Here is a 25,237-nt window from a genome sequence, read left to right as displayed (position 1 = left end):
ACTCCGGCGTAGTCTGGATACTGCTAGTGCACTTTCAGATGTAGGGAGGTATTAATAAACTACTCTCAGCTGAGACTACCCTCAAGATCATGCTCAAGTCCCTGTTTTTATATAAGAACTGTCACATTGACATGATCTTGAGGGCAGTCTCGAAGCTGAGATTATAGTCCGGCAATCTCGTGCGCGACCCTCCTGCGGGGCGACAGACGGTGGCGGGGACGGGGTAGCGCGTCATCATCTTGACATTCTAGAACACGGCTGCACACGTAGAGAAGTGTGCCAGGATAAATCTTGCAATAAGTTGTACTTACTTGTGACGTAATATATGTAGGAGTGAATAAAAAGATAGAACTATTTTTTTTTTTATTTTTATTATTATGCTTGACGACCAATTATTCGGAAAACTAAAATATTAATAGATTGTTTTATTATAAATCAATTTCCATATCGCTTTCATTTTCACTCTCCGTTTGATATTCTTCGTCACTTCTCTTTGATTTCTCCGTGTTTTGCTCATTAATTATTTATGTACAACCTCCTTAAGTTGTCTTGAGATCGCCTCACTCATCCTCAGATATTAATCTCGTGTGCGTCGCCCTCAAAGTAGTACAGATTATCAAGCACGTGTTGCCGCTTCGGCTGCGCGGCCGAGACTGCCGTACTTGACGCGCAGATGCACGCGTTTCCCTTCCCCGCTACACCACCTGCTACCCGCTGACATCTTAGCTACCCCGTCCCCGCCACCGTCTGTCGCCCCGCAGGAGGGTCGCGCACGAGATTGCCGGACTATAGTTTATTAATACCACCCTAAGTTTAAACAGCACAAGTTGAATTATTAAAGACTTTTTTCGTTATTTAAAAACAGAAACGTGCGATGGCGGCAATCGAGTTAACTTTTTTTATTTCTTTTTCGTGGCTTGGGGTGGTGGGATTTTTGCCGCGAATCAAAGGAGTTTTTGAAAGGAATTCACGGCCGGTGCCCTAACAATACCTATGATGACAGGTGATCAATCCATCGTCCCTGATAATAGGGTAATTTCTAACTAGTCAAATCGGTTATTCTTTATTAAAAGTCAAAACATGAAATTACTATGGAATTTGTTGAAAAAACAATTTGTGACATCATAGAAAAACGTGACAAAATGTCACACTTATTATTACACTTTTCCTTATTAAAATTCATAAATAAGTTAAATAGAAAAAAGGAAACGATTTTTGGCACCTTTAGATCTGTCTTTATTTAGTAATCAGAATTTCATAATTTATCTTTAATGTAGGAAGTAGGAAACTACCCAATTATGCAACATACATAAACAGCCTATATACGTCCCACTGCTGGGCACAGGCCTCCCCTCAATCAACCGGAGGGGGTATGGAGCATACTCCACCACGCTGCTCCATTGCGGGTTGGTGGAGGTGTTTTTACGGCTAATAGCCGGGACCAACGGCTTAACGTGCCCTCCGAAGCACGGAATCATCTTACTTTTTCGGACAATCAGGTGATTCAAGCCTGAAAAGTCCTTACCAAACAAAGGACAGTCTCACAAAGTGATTTCGACAATGTCCCCATCGGGAATCGAACCCGGACCTCCAGATCGTGAGCCTAACGCTCTAACCACTAGACCACGGAGGCTGTTTATTTTTAATTATGCAACATGTGATCATAATTCTTCATATTTTGATTTGACGGGATGCTGTAATCAAAGGACTATCCAACTGTCGGTTTTACATCATGCCCGGGAAGACAACTAACTTTGTAGGGTTGCAATGAGGAAGAAACACCCAGCTTAAACCCCTTAAAACTAAGCGTTAAAATCGCTTGACAAAAATACACTGCTTTCGGTCAACTACGCTGCAGTAATTTACACGCCTAAACATAGTTAATAGCAAAACCGCAAATCAGTGCGCCCACACTGCTATAATAATATTACCAGGCGCTTTATAAATGTTATTTGGGAATAATTTATTAGCAGTTGGGTATCAATTATTATTTAAATGTCAAATCTGATAGTTCTAGTATCTAATGGAACAGGAGATTGGTGACAGTTTGCTTACCACTACCCGGTTATATTTATGGTCCACCGAACCGAATAATAGCGTCGTGGTTGACGCCGCGAATGAGGCTCTTTTGTTTCAGGACGTCTGTCACGTTATGACCATTTCGATAAACAAACAAACATTTTTTATTTCATTTTTATTGACATTATGTGAAAAAATTAAATTACCTATGTTATTGCCTTGGTACCTATGTGGTGTCCTTTTATTGTAAAGAATTTCAAAATGTCGCAATTATTATTACATTTCAAAATTCATAAATAAGTTTAATAGAAAAAAGAAAACTTTTTTGTCACCTTTAGATCTGTCTTAATTTAGTACTTAATCAGAATTTCATAATTTATCTTTAACCTAGGAAACTACCCAATATTTTTATGAAATGTCAAAACGCAAGTTTACTTTGGAGTTTGTATGCAAATACTGTCTTGTGACGTCATCAATTATAAAAAAGAATCGAATATAAGTCGAAAAGTAAAAAATTAGATTGATTTTAGTTCATCTTAGATTGGCTTCTATTTCTATATTAGCATTTCATAATTTATCTTTGACCCAGTCAAATACCCAATTACAAATTACTTCAGTCCATGGTTGACTGTCGACAGGATATTGACCGGAAAAAATCTGCATTTGTAATTAATAATTAATCCCTATTCGGGTTCATTTTTGCGAGTCATTAAGTCACTACAACTAGAATAGTGTAGGTATATATTAACCAAGTTGGGAATGTCCTTAAAAATACGATCTACTCTGAACCGGCGCGCCGGTTCGTGCGTGTATGAAGCGATTGATGAATGTGGAGGAAGCAAGAGAAGTGAGTCAGGATCGCTGCAAATGAAAATCCATAGTCTCCGCTTACGTTGCTGGGAAATAGGCGTGTTGAAAATCTTTATTTAAATAACTTATAGGTAAGAGATCTTTTGCATAAGATGTTTAAATAAAGGCCTCAATGGTTAGAGCGTTAGGCTCACGATCTGGAGGTCTGGGTTCGATTACCGATGGGGACACTGTCGAAATCACTTTGTGAGACTGTCCTTTGTTTGGTAAGAACTTTACAGGCTTGAATCACCTGATTGTTTGAAAATAAGATGATTCCGTGCTCCGGAAGGCGCGTTAAGCCGAAGGTCCCGGTTACTACTTACTGATGTAAGTATAAGGATGTCATGTCAGGGGCCTTTGGCGGCTCAATAGTAACCCTGATACCAGGGTTGATGAGGTTGGGAATCCACCTCACAACCCACACGAGAGAAGAAGAATGAGTAAGAACACAGTGTTAAAATTTAAATTATTTATTTTACATAATTTATATATCATTGTACCTATATCACAGACATAAACTTCTTACTTTGAAAGTTATGGTAACTGTATTCAGGAAATTATAAGAAAGCATTATTGCATTATTGACCCTTTGAGATCATAACACTACACCTTATTTGAAAATGAACCGTATTGCGCGCTACGAACGGTGCCATTGCATATCAAGTAAACGTGCGATTTTTTTCTGCGTGAATACTTTCATACTTCGCTATATGTTTGAATTCACCGCGCGATTAGCACTGCCCTGTATGTGCACTAATACTACTAACACATATTTATGGAGCAAGATGTTCGTGCCTCACTCAGCAAGGTTTACAGAATACCAGGGTCGTGGTTTACGCCACGGCTTGTGCTGAGTGAGGGCCTTTTATTTTCACGTACATCTTTTGAACCGACTTCAAATAAAATGTAATTTAACAAGAAGAAGAAGAAGAAGAATAAAATAAAAATATAATCGTTACGTGAGTCATGTCAGGGACCTTTGGCGGCTCATAACCCTGACACCAGGGTTGACGAGGCTGGTATTCCACCTACCCACACGATACTAAGAAAACTGATTTTGAAGTCTCTTGATCTCTTGTATGGTATTAAAATGTTTCATGTACGTATGTGCATTAAAGACGTAATATACTTGATTTGATCTTTCATACGGCTCCAAGACATGGGCAAATCCCTTGGGGGGAAAAGGAGGTCATCCCCGCACCCTGCAGGTTTCCCCCCCCCCCCGACAGGTGGCGACTCGAAGCTGGATACGCTCCTGTTCTAATATGTGTTAATAGACTATTGCTTCATTCACAAATTTCCCACCTCAAAGTGAATTATTTACATTATTTAACTATTCTCACAAATTCGACTTTCAAACAGACTCCGTCATTCTCTTAACTATAATTCGGATTTAATACCACATACTTCGTAAAACTTTTCCTCTGATAAGAGAAACTTTTCCGTCAATTGTGTGAACTTTTCGAGATCACAAATGGGTCCGCAGCCAGCGATGGTCAATACCTGAGGTGATGACTCACCAGCTTGGTTCAAGAAGACCGGCTGAAATAGAAGAAAAGTTCTTATTTAAAATCAAGGAGGCTGCTTGTGCCAGAATCTGTTTTGAAGGCATGTGACCTAAACTGGACAATTCGCCCGTCACTTACTTTCCAGCCCAAAGGGGAACCCAGCCCAATACCAGGGCGGTTAAAATGGCCACATCGAAGCAATTCATCTAAGAAAACAATATTGCTATTTGACATTTGCGCATATAAAAGTAAGTGCGCAATACAAACAAATGTCAAATAGCAGACCAGCGGGGGTTAAAAAGGTGACATTGAAGTAATCCATCTTCACATTGCCCAATAACCCGACAGAATTAACACGTTCACTGTGTATGAACCACATATGAGGCAATAAAGAAACTTATATAATATATGCATGTCCCATATTTGAGGCACTTGGGAAAATGGGAAAATCTGACGGGAGTCTATTCAGATTTTTTTTATGCCGTAGTGTGTATTTATCGAAAAAAAAAGCATTGCACGTGAGGGGTCGATATCTAATTTTCAGTTACACAGTAAACGTGTTAAGTTGACAACACGTCAAACAGGTTGCATACCAGCGAGATGCATTTTGATTCATTCATTCACTCATTCATTTTAAAATTAACAGCTGTCAATCATTCGTTCCTTTCCTTTCTTAAGAAAATGACAGATATACCTTAAAATTAAATTAGGGGTGTCTGAAGGAATGAAGGCCAACACCGGGTTTAAAATAAGTAGAAGATACGAGTATGAATATCTGGGATTAACCGTCTGGGAACTGATATTAAGCGGCCAAATTACCAAATTGTATTACAATTTTTTTTTTAATGTCTAGGGCCCAGTGTCCGCGGCATATTTACTTGCAGCTTCTTTTCCCCGGCAAAACAGGTTGTGAGAAGCTACAGTAGTTTTATGCGGATGAGACGTTCTTTATGTAAAAAAAATGAGTAAATATGTCATCTTTTGAAAAAAAAATTGAATATTTTAAACCTGGTATTATATTCAGGCATTGTTTTAAGGCGGCTAATGTTTAAGCTAGACATAGGACGCTTGAAGACTTTAAACCAAATGTTCTTGCTTACCTCAACAGTCAAGACTCCTCCTTTACGCCTATACAGTTCCAAGGCGAAGACCGAGCCGTATTCAGGTATGCTCTGGTCTTTCACAACCCTGGACACATCCATCAAAGCACCGACGTTGAAATCATGGGCAGAGAATATCCTCAGCCGCTTCGTCACTGGTTTCCCTAACGCCAGCGCTGTTGCTGCTTCCGTGAACTGCTGAAGAAGCACTCCTGGGAAAGAGAATAGGTACTTACAGTCATGAGCAATATCATGTACCCACTTTAGAACCCTGTCGCATTATCATATTTGACATTTAATGAAAGTTACGGTTTAATTTGTCAAAAAAGTTAATGTGACATGGTTTCAAAGTGTATAAATATTAGTACTCGTGACCGTACCCACTTTAGAACCCTGTCGCACTATCATATTTGACATTTAATGAGAGTTGCGGTTTAATTTGTCAAAAAAGTTAATGTGACATGGTTTCAAAGTGTATATATATTAGTACTCGTGACCGTACATATGACTATATACCAGTAGGGCAGGGAGAACCTCGAACCCCGGTACTCGACTCGCACCAATGAGTCATTAATTTATCTTAAGTGCAGTTTTCACTAACACAGTTGCCTCGACCATTATAGACGGCGATACGGCTCACCATCTATCACGTTGGTCTAATGGTAAGCTCGGTGAGGTGTGGGTACTCATCTTGTGATGGATGTACCTTTGAATACTCCAAGTTATGGTTATGGGTATGTTAATATCCATTACAATATACTAAGTTACGTCAAACAAAGGTAAATATTTTTTTCAGTGTAAGTAGATAAGATGGGAAAGCCGTTTCCCCTTAGTCAGCGCTTATCGCTATCGACCCACTAGAGTCGATTCATTCTTTCAAATATTCTTCCTCTCAGACGACGCCCAGAGTCGACGTTCGCGCACAACTGGGCACCCTCAGGCCTGTTCTCTTAAATTTTGTACCGGGTGAGAGCCCTCATCGCTCTCCATTTGTCCGGCCAAGTAGTTAATGCCATCTGCGGCACATCTACAATAAGTCACGTCAAAAAAAAGGATAGCCGTAAGACCGCTTACCTCCACCGATTTTGAGCATCTCATCAGATCTAAAATACAGTCTGTAAGCCAACCTGGCCGCTTCGCTTAGCCTAGGCAAAAGGGGCTTTGCCCATTCCGGAATATCTAGACCTAGGCCAACCTGAAAAAAAAACAGGAAGTTTTAACTGGTGTTCACCTTGAACGAATTTGTAAGGTCACTTTAGAAAGACGTAATTGCGACAGTTCAGTTTCTAGACGGATAGATTATTAAAAATATGATCGAAATATAGATTAGACTAGATATAGATAAGCCGCTTAATTTGTATGGAATGAAAGAAAGATAGAAACGTTTATGATAAAGGGACACCACAGTAACAAATATAAAATAAACAACAAATATATAAAACACGGAGTAACACATAACTTACAATCAAGACACATAATAAAAACAACTTACACGAGAAATACAAATAATTGAGTGTATTTAGAGTATTGGGTGTTCGGTCACGAGTACCAATAAAGTTATACACTTTGAAACCACGTCACATTAACTTTTTTGACAAATTAAACAGTAGGTCTCATTAAATGTCAAATATGATAGTGCGACAGGGTTCTAAAGTGGGTACATGATATTGCTCATGACTGTTCAAGCTCGCCAACAAACTGTTTTGTAGTTTGGCGAAACATATTTTTTTGTAAAAACGCATTTGTATGTTTTTTGAATAAATAAAAATAACATGAATTCATGAATTTGAATTCAGTGATTTCAAACCCGAGCCGGGAATCAAACCCGTGACACTATGATGCAAGTTACACGTTCTCCGAACAAGGCTATCACGGATTCTAAAATGTATTGTAATATTATGTAATATATTATATTATTTTCGCTCTTAGCGATAAGGCCGCCTTTGCCCACCTTAGAATAAGTTTACCCTGTAAATGTTTTGTGAATTTGTGTGCAATAAAGTGTTTTATTATTATTATTATTATTATACAACATAAACAGCCCATATAACGTCCCATTGCTGGCCACATTTCTTTTGACGTGACTTCTTGTAGATTTGCCGCAAATGGCATTAACTACTTGGCCGAAAATTGCTGAGCACAGGCCAAATGTTACAATTAACAAGCCGCAAAAAAAATAATATAATATAATGATTAAAAAGGAATCATTTTTAAAGCGATACCGTACGAAACGCGCACGTTTACGTTCACCGGACTATATAAAACGCGGAGGAAATAAATCAAAACTTCTAACCTGACTTTTGAACAGATCGAAGAGCGTTTCAAACAATAGCGGATTCTCTGTGAAGTTGCGTCCGGTTTTCTTCTCAAGTTTGGCCACTAAATCTTTGTAAGGCAAGAACTCTTTCGTGATAGACTCTTCTTTCGCCTTTGCCATGAGAGCCTTGAATTTATTGCAGTTCGAGTAGTACCGCAGCTGAAATAAGATATGATAATTTATAAATAAACATACATATATAAACTCACGCCTATTTCCCACCGGGGTAAGCAGAGAGTACGGTATTGCATTTGCTTCGATCCTGACACACTAAACTTCTCTTGCTTCCTCCACATAATAATAAAAAGTAATAAACTAATCTCAGCTTCGAGACTGCCCTCAAGATCATGTCGATGTGACAGTTCTTATATAAAAACAGGGACTTGAGCATGATCTTGAGGGCAGTCTCATGATTAGTTTATTAATACCACCCTAATAGTTCATATACGCACGCCGGTTCAGAGTAGATCGCACTGAACTTTTCTTCAGTGCGATCAAACTAACTAACTTGTCTTTTGTGTGGTTCTGTCAACATAGATCACATTCGAATATGATTATTCAAACTTATGCTGTTTTCACAATAAGGCGACGTTGTCGTATTATGTTGTTGATCTTTAAGTAATCAGCTCTCACCTTCAAAATATCTTTACGATAGATAATTATTCAGACAAGGTTACAAAATTAATGTTCCATACATGTGTATAGAAAAGAATAGAATAGAATAGAAATTGTTTATTATAAAAGGACGCTTCACACAAAACAAGAGAATAACGTCAATTAAAATTTTCACAAAACAATTACAACAAAGCACAAAAGATGTTCGTCAAAATTATCATAAGGCCTTTGTGGTCCAGTGGTTGAGCGTTAGGCTCACGATCCGGAGGCCCCGTTTGGAATCCCGGTGGGGACATATCACAAAGATCACTATGTGATCCCTAGTTTGGTTACGACATTACAGGCTGATCACCTATTTCTACGAAAGTAAGATAATCCGTGCTTCGGAAGGCGCGTTAAGCCGTTGGTCCCGGTTACTACTTACTGATATAAGTTCGTAGTCGTTACATGAGTCATATCTGGGGCCTTTAGCGACTCAATAGTAACCCTGACACCAGGGTTGATGTGGTTGGTAATCCACCTCACAACCCACACGATAGAAGAATTTATTCTTTATTCTATGTTGGAAGTCAAATTGTATAGCTAGATGACTGGGTGAAAGACAAATTGTAAAATGTTAATCTAGAAATTAATAGCAGACAATTGAACTAATGAACGAATATGACCCACGACTATGTAAATGTCTCTTGCAATGAAACCCGTTTCGGTGGATTGCAGTGCCACGTGTGTAGCTATACATAGTCGTGCGCGGGTCTTCGTGTACAGTCATGAGCAATATCATCTACCCACTTTAGAACCCTATCGCACTATTATATTTGATATATTTAATGAGACTCACGGTTTTATTTGTCAAAAAAGTTAATGTGACATGGTTTCCAAGTGAATACATATTAGTGCTCGTGACCGTACTCCAATGGAAACGTAGAGCCACGTTGTCAAAGGAACTAATACACGTAGCTAAAATGCGCCGCGTGCCCGCGCACAGTATGCGCATAGGCCCGCGCCCTTATATGGACCCTGCGTGAGGCACGAACTACTACCTATAGGTATATTTAAGATGGTTTTTTCTTATCAATAACCGAGATAACGATGTTTAAGTTTTTTTTTATGTAATTAAATAATCTTATCTTAACCAAAATAAAAGATCATTCAGGTCACGTGTGACCGATTTAACACTGTAGTAAGTAACGGCCTCTGCGGTCCAGTGGTTGAGCGTTGTGCGCACGATCCGGAGGTCCCGTGTTCGAATCCCGGTAGGGACAAATCACAAAAATCACTTGTGGTGATCCCTGATCACCTGATTGTCCAATAAGAAAGAGGTTCCGTGCTTCGGAAGGTACGTTAAGCCGTTGGTCCCGGTTACTACTTACTGATGTAAGTACGTAGTCGTTACATGAGTCATGTCAGGGGCCTATGGCCCTGACACCAGAGTTGATGGGGCGGTAATCCACCTCACAACCCACACGATAGAAGAGGAAGTAAGTAATAATTTGGCGGGTAGCCAGATTTATAATATGCACGTTTTTTTCCGATATGTTAAAGCAATTGAAACGCGTTCGCAACATACTAGCTGGTTTCAATGACAACACAACGACATAACATTAGGCTCACGACTATGGCCCCGATTCCTGCAGACACCGCCTAATTTTATTTTAAGTTATATCCGTCATTTTCTTATCCGTCGAAAAGGAAAGGGACGGATGATTGTCAACAAGTTAATTTTAAAACGATAGAATAACCCGGGCGAATCAAATAGGCATCTCGCTGGTATGTAATCCGTTTGACGTGCTGTCTACTTAACTCTGTCGGGATATTGGCCGATGTAACATTTTTAGACGGTTGTTTTAGATTTCTGCGAAAATTTACGTGTATTCCATACATTTAATGCCTGTCGATTACCCGTCCCTTTCTTTTTCAACGGATGTGAAAAAGACAGGTATAACTTAAAATAAAATTAGATGGCGTCTGCAGGAATTAGCACCTATATCCGACTATAACCCTATCTCACATAGTGAACGAGTGCCCTCTACACCGGTTCCCAGGTGACATAGCCGAGCTGCATTGTGTGACGGATGCGGCAGAGACTTGGCTAGGGGATCTTAAGCTCGATATATGATCCAAGTCTCCGTGGTCTAGTGGTTAGAGCGTTAGGCTCACGATCTGGAGGCCCGGGTTCGATTCGCGATGGGGACATTGTAGATATCACTTTGTGAGACTGTCCTTTGTTTGGTAAGGACTTTTCAGGCTTGAATCACCTGATTGTCCGTAAAAGTAAGATGATTCCGTGCTCGGAGGGCACGTTAAGCCGTTGGTCTGAGAGGATAACATTTAAAAGAATTAATCGACCATAGTGGGTCGATAGCGATAAGCGCAGAGAAGTTGAAAATTATGATAATAAATTATCCTCCTCCGATTAACAGATGAGATGAATATTATATTATCTTTGCAAATAACCATGACCAACAGTACTAATCAGTCAAGGAAAATAATTATTAATGATTTCTTGGTTATAATAATTATGTTATTATTTCCTACATTAATGATTCGGACAATTAATAATAACATACATAAGAATAACCGACAGAGGGATTGTGTCCTCTAGCATGATGGACTAATGTTATGGGCGATAGGCTGATCCCTTATCACCATACGGTTTAACATATCCAGCTTACGACATCGTATCAATAGTGGCTGCAAGTTGTCTTTGATTACTTGTAGCTCTACCCATCCCATTAGGGACTACGGGCGTGAGTTTATGTATGTGTGTGCATGTACATAAGACTAACAGCCGTTATACGCCTCAATCAACCTGAGCGGGTATGGAGCATACTCCACCACGCTACTCCACTGCGAATTGGTAGAGGCGTTTGGGTTAGTAGCCCGGGACCAACGGCTTAACGTGCCTTCCGAAGCGCAGAATCATCTTATATACGTGCAATATCCTAGCCAAACAAACGACAGTCTCAGAACGTGAATTTCAACGTGTCCCCATCGGGAATCGAACCCACTCTAACCACTCGACGGAGGCATGGAGGCAATTTATAATAAATTGATTAAATAATTCGTACAAATAATTATATCGTAACCGGTCCATACCAGTATTTTCGTCTCGTATTTAATGTAATTGATAAGACTGACTCGTTATCTCGAACTAACATAATTAGACGAATTTCCTGCTTACAACTTAGCAGCCTTTATGCTACAAATAATAAGTAATTTCGTTCACTCACTTCCAGATTTCAAAAACAGAATCATATTTTTTTTAAGAACGGCGGCGTGTAACTATTTATTTGAATTGTGTTATGTTGTAACATAACACAATAATGGCCCTAATTCCACCTCCTAATTTTATTTTAAGTTATACCTGTCATTTTCTTATCCGCCGAAAAGGAAAGAGACAGATGATTGACAACTGTTAATTTTGAAACGAATGAGTAACCCGGGCGAATAAAACAAACATCTCGCTCATATGCAAATCGCTCTGTGTGCAGGAATCGGGCCACAGATAATATTAAAGTAACTTATAATACCAATGTTTAAATACAGTTAAAATAAAACTTATATGTACCTATAATAAAAAATACGACCTCCTTGGTCCAGCGGTTGAGCATTGGGCTCACGATCCGGAGATCCCGGGTTCGAATCTCGGTGGGGACATATCACAAAAATCACTTTGTGATCCCTAGTTTGGTTAGGACATTACAGGCTGATCACCTGATTGTCCAAAAAGTAAGATGATCTGTGCTTCGGAAGGCACGTTAAGCCGTTGTTCCCGGTTACTACTTACTGATGTAAGTAAGTAGTCGTTACATGAGCATGAGCTTTTGGCGGCTCAATAATAACTCTGATACCAGGATTGATGAGGTTGGTAATTCACCTCACAATCCACACGATAGAAGAAGAGTAATAAAAAATAACTCACAAAGTCTTCAGCCAAAGGTTTCGCGGAGTACGGCACTGGCTGCCACACTTTCCCGACGCCTTCATCCCATTGCTGCTCCACCTCTGGGGGGTAGACAGCGGCCATGGCTACCAAGGCAGTCATCTTCGTACGTTCCTTGTCGGTACTCCTGATGGCAATGTCGTCTTGAAGGTATAGGTTTGATATCAGACCCAACCCCTGAGGTCCGTAGCGCTGTTTGATGTATTTTCCTATCTGGTACGCACGGCGTTTTCCAAGCTGTAGTAAAGTAAGTTGACGTAAATAAAACAGGCACTCACACACACACTCTTGCACTCTATGGAAGTGAAACGTGGACTATGACACAGAGAGACAGAGAGAGATTGGAAGCGTTTGAGATGTGGTGTTGGCGAAGGATGGAGGGTATGAGCTGGACTGAAATGCTGTCAAATGAAAAAGCGCTGGAAAGAGTTGAAGAAAAGAGAACCATATTGAAGACTATAGACAACCGGAGAGGAAATATGATTGGCCACCTGATACGACACGATTCATTTATAACAAACATTATAGAAGGAGAAATTTAAAGGAAGACAGGAAGGGGTAGACCTAGGATAACATTTATGAAACAAATAAAAGAGAAGGTGCAGGTCGTGTCGTATCGGGAGGTGAAGGTTTTGGTGGGAAGAAGAGAGGAATGGCGATTACTCCACCAACAAGAGCGCAGCTCTTAAACAGAGAGAGAGAAATAAAGCAGGACTATGAAATGTTAGATATAACACAATCGATCGGCTTAATCTTGACTCCGGTCTCCGTGGTCCAATAGTTGAGCGTTGGGCTCACGATCCTGAGGCCTTCGTTCAAATCCCGGTAGGGACATATCACTTTGTGATCCCTAGTTTGGTTAGGACATTACAGGCTGATAACCTGATTGTCCGAAAGTAAGATGGTCCGTGATTCGGAAGGCGCTTTAAGCCGTTGTTCCCGGTTACTACATACTGATGTATGTATGTAGTCGTTATATGAGCCATGTCAGGGGCTTTTGGCGGTTCAGTAATAACCCTGATACCAGACCACACGATAAGAAGAAGAAGAACATAGGCTTTTGTAATTTGACGGTTCTAATTCGTACTGTAATGTTGCATCTTTAATGAAATACAGGGTATTAGCTACATCGTAACGAAGACTGAGGGGGATGAGTCAGACTATGATTCTGATTCGATATCAAGTGTAATTTTCTGTCACAAAATTTATGTTTTTTTGTGTTTTTTTTTTGAGCAACTCAATCGCATGATTATGATTACGATTATGACTAAGGTCGCCGTTATCGGACTCGATAAGGACTATACATACACCTCTGCCTACCACTTCTGGAATAGAGGCGTGATGCTATGTCAAGTTACATGAGATGATAAGCACTTAGCCGCATTCTACATATTTTATTCATACCCAGTACAATAAAGAAGCGGCAAAAAGTTGAAATCTGTTCATGTCTACCAACCTTCTAAAACTAGTGGGATAATACCATTATTTCATTACCATGACCGTGAGCTGATGGCATTGGTCTAACAAGCGGAACAGCCTGTCTAATATGCATGTAGTTATACTGTTTCCTTATACAACCGTCATATTAGGATTTCACGGGTATAAAATTAAACAAACTTAATACAAATAGTCTATATACGTCCCACTGCTCCGCACAGGCGCCTCCCCTCAATCAACCGGAGAGGGTATGGAGCATACTCCACCACACTGCTGCACTGCGGATTGATGGAGGTGTTTGGGCTAGTAGGCTTTCGGACAATCAGCTGTAACGACCTCCACGGTCCAGTGGTTGAACGTTGGGCTCACGATCCGGAGGTCCCTGGTTCAAATCCCGGTGGAGACATATCACAAAAATTACTTTGTGATCCCTAGTTTGTTTAGGACATTACAGGCTGTTCACCTGATCGTCCGAAAGTAAGATGTTCCGTGCTTCGGAAGGCACGTTAAGCCGTCGGTCCCGGTTACTACTTACTGATGTAAGTAGTCGTTACATGAGCCATGTCAGGGGCGTTTCGCGTCTCAATAATAACCCTGACACCAAGGTTGATGAGGTTGGTACTCCACCTCACAACCCACACGATAGAAGAAGCTGATTGGAGCCTGTCAAACAAAAGACAGTCTCACAATATGATTTCGACGATGTCCACATTGGGAATCTACTCTGAACTGGCGTGCTTATGTGGTGGAAGCACTAAAAGTGGGTCAGGATCATATATACATATATACATAAAACAGCCTATATACGTCCCACTGCTGGGCACAGGCCTCTCCTCAATCAACCGGAGGGGGTATGGACCATGCTCCAATGCGAGTTGGTGGAGGTGTCTTACGGCTAATAGCCGGGACCAATGGTTTACGTGCCCTCCGAAGCACGGAATCATCTTACTTTTTCGGAAAATCAGGTGATTCAAGCCTGAAAAGTCCTTACCAAACAAAGGACAGTCTCACAAAGTGATTTCGACAATGTCCCCATCGGGAATCGAACTTGGACCAGATCGTGAGCCTAACGCTCTAACCACTAGACCACGGAGGCTGTTAGTAGACCACGGGTCAGGATCAAAGCAAATGGAATTCCATAGTCTGTGCTTACCTTGGTGAGAAAAAGGCGTGAGTTATTGTATGTATGAGTGTACTTACATTTGTCAATCCTTCTAAGCCTTCTAGCCGCGTCAAGTTTCTTATTTTTTCCTGTTCATCAGATAAAGACAGCTCATCTGCATCAGGAGCTCTGTCGCCGTGGCGATGTACCTGATAATAATGATAAAAACTAAATATAATATAACCTTCTTTTTCGGTCGTGTCCCTCCACCAACCCGCACTGGAGCAGCGTGGTGGAGTATGCTCCACATCTGGTTGATTGAGGGGAGGCCCTGCAGTGGGATATATATCAGGCTAATGTTTTAAAGGTTAACGTCGTGTCTTATAGGGAAGTCAAGGAATTGGCCTTTCTATAAAATAGACTGGAATGGAAAATGCTACACCGACAAGAGCGTGGCTTTTAAATTGATGAAGATGTATGTTTTATACAGGGTGTTAGTGACATCGTAACAAATACTGAGGGGGACGACGGAAAATTCCACTGGATATAAACTCAGAATCGTGGTATCGTTCACCCTCAAAGTTTTCGTTACGATGTCACTAACACCCTGTATGTCACGTATAAATTATGTCATTCTTTAGAACCATGTCGCGTTTTATTATTTGACAAAAGTGAAACAAAGTGTTGCTTAGTGTGAAATATGTTAATGGGACGGGGTTTTAAAGCATAATTATGTTGTTCACGTCACCATACATAGAGCATTGAATTGTATAGAACTACAATGAAGTACATTTAAAAAAAATGTCAGGCCAAGTAAATGCCATTTGCGGTAAATCCACAATAAAAGCGGAAAGCAAATTCCAAAGAAAACTTTCGTTTTGACGTTTTGTAAAAAGTATCTCATTTGAAATACATAAATTCACGCCTATTTCCCACCGGGGTAAGCAGAGACTATAGAATTCCATTTGCTTCGATCCTGACACACTTCTCTCGCTTCCTCCACATTCATCAATCACTTCATACACGCACGCCGGTTCAGAGTAGATCGTATTAAACCTTTTCTAAGGACATCTCCAATTTGGTCATCGTAAGTCCTTCTCGGTCTTCCTCTGCCAGCCCTACCATCAACTTTCGATTTATATACCGCTTTTGCAATTCTATTATCCTTCATCCGCTCTACGTGTCCAAACCAACCTAACATTCCCTTCTCAATCTTAGTCACTATATCGTCTTTTACACCACATCTCTGTCTCATCACACTGTTTCTCACTCTATCACTCAACTTCACACCGCATTTGACTAGGTTGTCAAATAGCCTAAAGTAATCCAACCGAGTTGTATAATTATGTATTATTTTCCGCTGTTATTCTTTCAGCCGAATAACAAATAATTACAGCTGAATTACTCTATTTACAAAAAGCAAACATTACAAACGCAACTGTACAAACCTACTAAATTTCAGAGATATTTCAGTCGGATGGTTTGGTCATAATAAAATGAGTTATTTTGACTTTTATTTTTACTATTTAAAAAAAAAATACATTCTCATGCTGATTCCAGTACAGACGATTTAATTAGAGACTTTCCAGACTTAGATAATTTCATGGATAACAGACATAATATATGCATCTTTTATCTTTGTTTTTGGGTATAAATAATGACCATTTTTATTACACCCAGGCACAATTACATCTCCCACCGATTATTATTAGTGAGGTGGATTACCAACCTCATCAAACCTGGTGTCAGCGTTACTACTGGGCCACCAAAGGTCCCTGACATGACTCATGTAACGAATACGTACATACACCAGTAAGTAGTAACCGGGACCAACGGTGCCTTCCGAAGCACGGATCGTCTTACTTTCGGACAATCAGGTGATCAGCCTGTAATGTCCTAACGAAACAAGGGATCACAAAGTGATTTTTGTGATATGTCCCCACCGGGATTCGAACCCGGGACCTCCGGATCGTGAGCCTAACACTCAACCACTGGACCACGGAGGCCGTTATTATTCTGATCAAAACAAAGAGAAGCAATATAGGTAGCAATATAATTCTATAAAGAATGTGATCCAAATATCAAGCAACAATTATTTTTATATATTATTACGCTTCCGTGATTACATTGTATTTTGGTATAATTATGTACCCGGATAGTGCGAAGATAGGTAATTATCACGTTAAGGCTGTATAACTCTGTTTTTTATAAACGTAGTCACCGGGTGAGAGCCTTCAGCGCTCCCCATTTGTCCGGCCAAGTAGTTAATGCCATCTGCGGCAAATCCACAATAGGCCACGTCATCGTCATCGTATCTATGCTTAGTTAATAAATACGTGTAATCAGTGCTCTGTTTATCAAAACTTACAAGTTTACACGTTTACAAGCTACAAGTTACTCACAAGTACTTGTAAATTACGTTTATCAAAAAAACTACAGGGATTGTAAAATACACTTGTGAAATAAATATTAACACTTGTAACATGTAATTCTTGTAATATTGAATTTTTTTTTTTTTTTACAAACATCTGCTTGTAACATAGGGCTTGTAAGTTTTTATAAACAGGGCACAGGTCTAAAATGTGTAAGTATTACTATAGAACCCTTTCGTATTAACATAATTTGGCATTTAGTGCGACTTTGTTTCAATTTGTTAAATAACTTACTGAGACATGGTTATATAACACGTGACAGCCAGTACTCGTGTGATTGTACTAAATATGATTCCGTTTTATATAATTTTCCTAATTATTTGCGTGTTTATTAGATATATATTATCCGGCTAAGGCAGATAAACAATAGACGTCGTAATAGCCAATTAACGAGAGATGGGTGAATGATTTCTACCACGTGTTTATATCTCGTTGTACTTCTAGGAATTGGGAAGATGGCTAGGACAACGATAACATTCTGAAATGGTAATCTATAAACATAAGCCAGTCTCATCATAAGCCTTTACATCCTGATCAGATGATTTATACGGGTGAATATCAAAATGTGCCAAGTTTGGTGGCGAACTTTCATATTATGTTTTCGTGAAAAGCATGTTTCAGAATAGTATAATTCTGATTGCAGCGAAGGAGTATCGGTGATGGTAACTCACCACAAACGCCAGCACCAGCTGCTTATCATTAATGACTTCGTTGCCGTGGATCACGTTGGCTTCCGACGTCGCCAACCGAGCCACGAAGCAGATGAGAGCGAGGTAACCGTACATTGTCCTGAAACAAAATGAAAACCTGAAGATTTGACAGGTGCGGCTTCTTACAGAAGCGACTGCTATCTGACCGGCTATCCGAATTTCCAAGGCGCAAAGGGAAAACCAGCCCAATGCTTACAGGTTGGATCACATTAAAATAAATAAATAAAAATAAATAAATAAATAAAACACATAATAAAATAACGGGTTCTTACCGCGTTTAAAGCAGGGATATGAGACTCCCGATAACCCGAAACGCGGTAAGAACCCGTTATTATGTGTTTTAATTATGATAATAACCGCGTAAACTTAAAACAATGGATCACATTACCTCCGAAACGCATTTCTCGGGTATGTGGATTTCTTCACGATGTATTCCTGCACTTGCAGATATCACACACACAAACACACATACACACACACACACACATCTTATCTAATAAGCATTTATATTTATTTAAACGTTGATTATTTTTGTTAAAAGAAATAAATAGTACTGTCAAAGATGTAATACCGATTAGGAAGAGCGGGGCTTCCTGACACAGGTCTTTAAATGAGGCTTACTAGGAAGTCCCAATAACGAGGTTATATATTGATGTACTATTTAAAGCAAATAAACTATTTTGATTTTGATTTGATTTTGACTTGCAACCTTACAATGAGAGTCGAACGTTCTACCAACTAGGCTACCACGGGTGGGTTTAAATAAATACTAAATCCCATGGATTCAATCAGTGTTACTTTCACTGATTTATTACCTCATCGATTTTTTTTTGTATATTTATTTAAAAAAAGAACCTCGTCGATTCGCATTGAGCATTGTTTTTGTTTGTTCTACTACGAAGTGTTAATTTAAAGTTAATATTGAAGTAGATAATTTAGTTTGTCATTTATTGTAATTATTAATAAGTTAATTGAACTAAACATCTTAATTGACCCGAGCATTTTACATCGCTCATCTATTTTTATAATTGATAAATAATTGTTTACATAATGACAATCAGACGCAAATAGCAATTAAAATATTATACGTAATCATCGCATTCGTTTTCATAGTTTATCGTCAGTGTATCTTGAACGATAATATTAAAGTTTTTCCACGTGCGAAATGATAAGATAAAATTACTTCTGTCAGTAAATGAAATATTCTTGTGATATAAGACATATTTTGACAGTCGGGTCGACCATTATAGACGGCGATACGGCTCACCGTGGTATGAGATGACCAAAAAAGGGTTAAAAAGGCCACATTGAAGCAATTCATATTAAAAAAGCAATATTGCAATTTGACATTTGCGCATATAAAAGTAAGTGCGCAATGCAAACAAATGTCAAATAGCAATATTGCTTTTTTAATATGAATTGCTTCGATGTGACCATTTTAACCCTGGTATGCTCAAAAGTGACAGCTAACATTTCAAGGGTAAAAGATTTTGGCCTTTGCGAAAGTTGCTTAACTTCAACAATTGCAGACCGAGCGCATTTACCGCTGCGCCACCGAGCTCCTCAATTATATGGATATGGCATCCTCCGTGCTACTTTTTAGGGAAAAATAGAGCAGCGGTTTCCCTCTTGCTTTTTGCCCCGCAGAACTCTGTCTGACGCGGGATGGCACTGGGCCCGCGTGATGGTTTAAGCCCCGATCTCCCTATCTATCCATAGGGAAGGCCCGTGCCCCAGCAGTGGGGACGTTAATGGGCTGGTGATGATGAATCTGGGCGCCATCCCACCCGCGTTACACTTAAGTGTTATAATTTATAATTCGAGTGTTATAACTGAAATTAGGTCATCACACAAAGTTTTAGAGTTAGTGGGATCTGAGTGTGTATATTGTAACAAGCGGTAATTATCTCGTCGCGCGCGACAGCGTGACTTGTGCAGACTGCAGATTTGCGTGATGAACCCGTGAAGTGTGACGAACCTAATTCACCTTGAACTGATGGTGAACCAAACAAGCATAACGGTGTGATGGGAGGGCTACAAATTATTTGTACTTAAACATTTTAAAATGCTCATAGATTAATTTACAACTAATACATACATACGTACATAAACTCACGCCCATGTTCCCCGAAGGGGTGGGCAGAGCCACAAATAATCAGAAGACTATTTGCAGCAATTGCAGCCACTTTTGATACATAGTCCTAAGATCGATAATGATGAATCATATGGCGATAAGGTATCAGCCTATTGCCTATATAGATACAACATACAACAACAAATAATCCGACAACAACAACACAATACACAACAACAACAAACAACAACAACAACAACAACTAATAATCCGTACTAAATATTAAAAAGGTTAAAAGTTATATAACATAACATAAAGTAGCCTCACGCCTATCCCTGAAGGGGTAGGCAGAGATGCATAGTACATACACCCACTCCTTGCCAGCTATGTGTAAGTCCCATGTAATACGAACTATCCAGGCGCTGTTTCCAAAAAAAAAAATAGATGGCGCTGTACAGATTTGCGCTCGTTTAACTTAACCTACTTATTTCATAGATAATATTTTTTTTTAATCTTTGTTTTTTGGTATAAATGACGACCCTTTATATTACACCCAGACATCACATCTTCCGTCCATTATTATTCTGATCAAAATCTCAAGCAACAATCTGATCGAAGTATCAAGCAACAATTTTATTTATATACCCCTCTGCCATTAGATTATATTATTAAAAAGTTGTGTACCCAGATCAATGAGAAAATAGGTAATTATCACGTAAAATCTGAACAGCTCTGAAGCAATTTGAGCAGCAAACCTGAACGTTAAATCTAAGTCGGGATCCGAATCTATAACACTACGGCGTAAGTCTGACGTTCATTCAGACAGAGCTATCACGAATTTAATATTTGTAAACATTTAATACATACATACATACATACATAAACTCACGCCTATTTCCCACCGGGGTAAGCAGAGACTATAGAATTCCATTTGCTTCGATCCTGACACACTTCTCTTGCTTCCTCCACATTCATCAATCGCTTCATACACGCACGCCGGTTCAGAGTAGATCGTATTGAACCTTTTCTAAGGACATCTCCAATTTGGTCATCATAAGTCCTTCTCGGTCTTCCTCTGCCAGCCCTACCATCAACTTTCGCTTTATATACCGCTACACACAACACACACACCGACATTTAATACAATACAATAAAAAAACGCTTTATTGCACATATAATCACATCACTAAAAACAATTACCTTATTGCTAAACAGCATCTTCCAGACAACCTTAGTGAGAATGAACTACTCATTAATAATTCATTTACAACCTTCTTCTATCGTGTGGGTTGTGAGGTGGATTACCAACCTCATCAACCCTACAACCTTTAATCTGTAGTAGGTTTGTATGGATTACATGTTGTACTTACTAGTACGAAAAGGTTAAAATGTACATAGATGTAATTAATTAATTGAAAAAACAATATGTTTTTATTAATCGATTTCAGCCGTATTCATTGATTTATCGATTTTTAGATTTATTAATTGTTATTATATTGTTAAACAATAACTAACACACTTTTGCGTACTATTATTTCCAAATACGTTGAATAGTCACGCTTTAAGTCCATTTAGCAATTGGAAAGTAAATGAAACAGGTGCTTGCGTTGCAAAAAATATCTATAGACTATTGCTTAATGACGTCAATCGGTAAAATAATTTTGCAACCATAAATCACGTAATAGATAAAATGTAATAAAATTCCAAAAGCCTTGCAAGACATCACCGATTTATTTTAAGTTATTTATAACTTTTTTTTTATAACTTTTTTTTAAGTTATTTATAACTTGAACTTTTTTTAAAGTTATTTATAACTTGAAAAAAGCTTAAAACAGTACCTAATTGACTAAAGATGTGTGTGCGTTACGCCAGCGAGATTTTGTCGAAAGTCACCGTTTTTTTGAAGTAGATAATTAAAAGTCCAGCTTCTTCAATTGTTGTGCTGAGTTTTGAATTTGTATCGCTTATGTTTTTTTAATTATTTGACAAAAACAGATCTGACTGGCGTAACGTAACCGCAGCCAGATGTTTTGTTAATTAAAGGGTTTATTGAAATAAATAATTAGTACTCTCAAATTCAAATTCAAAAATATCTTTATTCAGTAGGTCACATAGTTACACTTTGAATCGTCAATTTTTACATAACGAACGTCTCATCCGCCTAAAACTACTGCAGCTTCTCACAATCTGTATAGCCGGGGAAAAGAAGCTGCAAGAAAAACCTCGGCACAAAATCTCTGTAATGCACCTCTGCCTACCCCTCGGGGGTTACAAGGCGTTCAGTACATCGGGATTCTTCCAAATAGTACGCGCATTTTTGAAAGGGATTATAGACACTATTTCAGAAGAGATAAGGTTTACTATCTGCAGTAGTTTTAGGCGGATGAGACGTTCGTTATGTAAAAATTGACGATTCAAATTGTAACTATACCTACTGAATAAAGATATTTTTTGAATTTTGAATTTGCATTTTATCGTTTGTTCCGGTACCTCATAGACAGAGTTCCGACTGTTGCAACAAACGTCATCGGAATCGAACCGGTGACCTCCGAAACCAGTCAGGTCAGACAATCACACACGTGTTTATCTCGTGTATCGGTTTAAAACCAGTTATAACTAATTATATGCCTAATCAGTGAACCCATTTCTCCTTGTTTTACATACATACATACATAAACTCACGCCCGTAATCCCTAATGGGGTGGGCAGAGCCACAAGTAATCAAAGACAACTTGCAGCCACTGTTGATACGAATTCCAAAGATGGATATGATGAACCTTATGGTGATAAGGGATCAGCCTATCGCCCATAACATTAGTCCATCATGTTAGAGGACACAATCCCTCTGTCGGTTTTTACGACATGCCCGGGAAGAGAACCTTGTTTTAACGTGACGTAAATTTGCTTCTGGCGTCAACTTTTTGACCACACAAATCTTCTTCTATCGTGTGGGTTGTGAGGTGGAGTACCAACCTCATCAACCCTGGTGTTAGGGTTACTACTGAGCCGCCAAAGGCCCCTGACATGGCTCATGTAACGACTACTTACATCACTAAGTAGTAACCGGGACCAAAGGCTTAACATGCCTTTCGAAGGCACGGATTATCTTACTTTCGGACAATCAGGTGATCAGCCTGTAATGTTCTAACGAAACGAGGGATCACAAAGTATTTTTTGTGATATGTCCCCGCCGGAAATCGAACTCAGGAGCTCCGGATCGTGAGCCCAACGCTCAACCACTGGGCCACGGAGTTCGTTACCGGACAAATGGGGAGCGCTGACGGCTTGGTAACAGCCTCGAGTCTATTTACAAATTATCAACTGTACTTAATACTTATCACTGTTCTAATTTATTCTAAAACTTTATTTTGTTAAAAATAGTTACGGAAACGAATTTGTAAGTACGATTATAATGTAGTTCAGTTACAAGTAACTTCCGCGTTACATTGATCCGCTTATTGGCAACAACCTCAGGCCTGTTGTCTTAATACGTTCTTATTCTATAGTGTGGGTTGTGAGGTGGTTTACCAACCCCATCAACCCTGATGTCAGGGTTATTATTGAGCCACCATAGGCCCCTGACATAGCTCATGTAACGACTACTAACTTACATCAGTAAGTAGTAACCGGAACCAACGGCTTAACTTGCCTTCCGAAGCACGGATCATCTTACTTTTTGGACAGTAAGGTGATCAGCCTGTAGTGTCCTAACCGAACTAGAGATCACAAAGTGATTTTTGTGATTTGTTCCCATCGGGATTCGACCCCAGGACCCGCTCAACCACTAGACCACGAAGGCCGCTAACACGTTAACAGTCCCCATACAAAATGTATTGACTCCATGGTAATTCCCGTATATTACTTCAATTTTTATACGTCCCGTTAAAAACGTAAATAATAATAAATGTATTCTAAATACTTCACAATACCTTAAGTAAACCATATATTTTACTATCATGAAAAAATTAGAACTATTTGAAATATAATTATTTGAATATTTTTACTAAACCTTCAGGCACTTCAGCCTTTAAACAGGTGGACAGTAGCATTCATCAAACACTTCCACCCATTATTATTCTGATCAAAATAAGGAGAAACAATATAGGTCACAACATAATTCAATCCAAATATCAAACATCAATTATCACTACATAGTATAAAACAAAGTCGCTTTTTCTGTCCCTATATCCCTATGTACGCTTAAATCTTTAAAACTACGCAACAAATTTTGATGCCGTTTTTTTAATAGATAGAATGATTCAAAAGGAAGGTTTATATGTATAATAACATCCATTAAATAGTGGAGAAATACTGTTATTTTTGAGGTTTTTAATGTGATGTCGTAGATAATTTCATCTTTTCCGCTTATACATTGTACCCGAGCGAAGCCGGGGCGGGTCGCGAGTTTTTTTTATATAATACTTACATTTTATTTTAATACATTATTTTTGAATAATTATGTACCCGAGCAATGAGAAAATAGGTAATTATCACGTATCCATGAAATTAGTTAAACGAAGGCAAATTGAGACAGGGCCGTCTGTATATTTTTTGGGGAATTTACCCTGGAAAGTCCTTCATTAAGAGAGGTTTTTGGAATATTGATGTAGATTTTGAAAAAAAAAAACATTTCTTAAACATTGAGCTTCTTGAAATACTTGCCTGTATTTTCTAAATCGCCGAGATGAAGCGCCCCCTAACGGCTAGATACATACATACATACATAAACTCACGCCTGTAATCCCGAATGGGGTGGGCAGAGCCACAAGTAATCAAAGACAACTCCATAAGACGACAGACAGACAGACAGATCCATAAGTAATAAAGAAGACAACACGCAGCCTTTTGATGCGAAGCCCTAGAATATAATGCACCGAAAAAACAAGAAACGCCGGATGGTAGTCTCTCAAATTCAACAAAAACAAACTTGTTACCTTCAAAAACAGACAAACACGGCAAAAACATTAATAACAAAACCACTTACCTTAAACTAAAAAGCTTCTTAAAAAACAAACTAAAAAACTAATTGACTAAACTAAAAAAAAATAACTAAAAAATAAATAAAATAAATTATTTTTTATTAACGGTGTAGTCTCGGCGCTGTGCGCGCTGCGACTGAACCGTTCAG

General features: G+C 39.0%; 1 protein-coding gene across 1 annotated transcript; it reads right to left on the bottom strand.

Moving 5' to 3' along the window:
* Positions 1-3,325: 3,325 nt before the first annotated feature.
* LOC126375522 (prostatic acid phosphatase-like) lies at positions 3,326-25,237 on the bottom strand. The gene is made up of 8 exons (XM_050022497.1): positions 25,094-25,237; positions 17,997-18,114; positions 14,992-15,102; positions 12,334-12,591; positions 7,773-7,955; positions 6,554-6,674; positions 5,480-5,691; positions 3,326-4,413 (listed from the first exon to the last, which is right to left on the bottom strand). The coding sequence occupies exons 2-8, from the start codon at positions 18,108-18,110 to the stop codon at positions 4,252-4,254; spliced, it is 1,161 nt and encodes a 386-aa protein (XP_049878454.1). The 5' UTR covers positions 18,111-18,114; positions 25,094-25,237; the 3' UTR covers positions 3,326-4,251.

The sequence above is a fragment of the Pectinophora gossypiella genome, chromosome 19, assembly GCF_024362695.1.
Source record: "Pectinophora gossypiella chromosome 19, ilPecGoss1.1, whole genome shotgun sequence".
Lineage (NCBI taxonomy): Eukaryota > Metazoa > Arthropoda > Insecta > Lepidoptera > Gelechiidae > Pectinophora > Pectinophora gossypiella.
This window is presented reverse-complemented; position numbering and strand designations above follow the sequence as displayed.

Excerpts from the sequence above, each read along its gene's own strand:
- LOC126375522 (XM_050022497.1), bottom strand. The coding sequence starts at position 18,110 with ATGTACGGTTACCTCGCTCTCATCTGCTTCGTGGCTCGGTTGGCGACG. Across the intron at positions 15,103-17,996 it reads AGCTGGTGCTGGCGTTTGTG|GTACATCGCCACGGCGACAG; the intron begins GTGAGTTACCAT and ends CATTATTATCAG. Across the intron at positions 7,956-12,333 it reads AACCTTTGGCTGAAGACTTT|CTGCGGTACTACTCGAACTG; the intron begins GTGAGTTATTTT and ends ATCTTATTTCAG.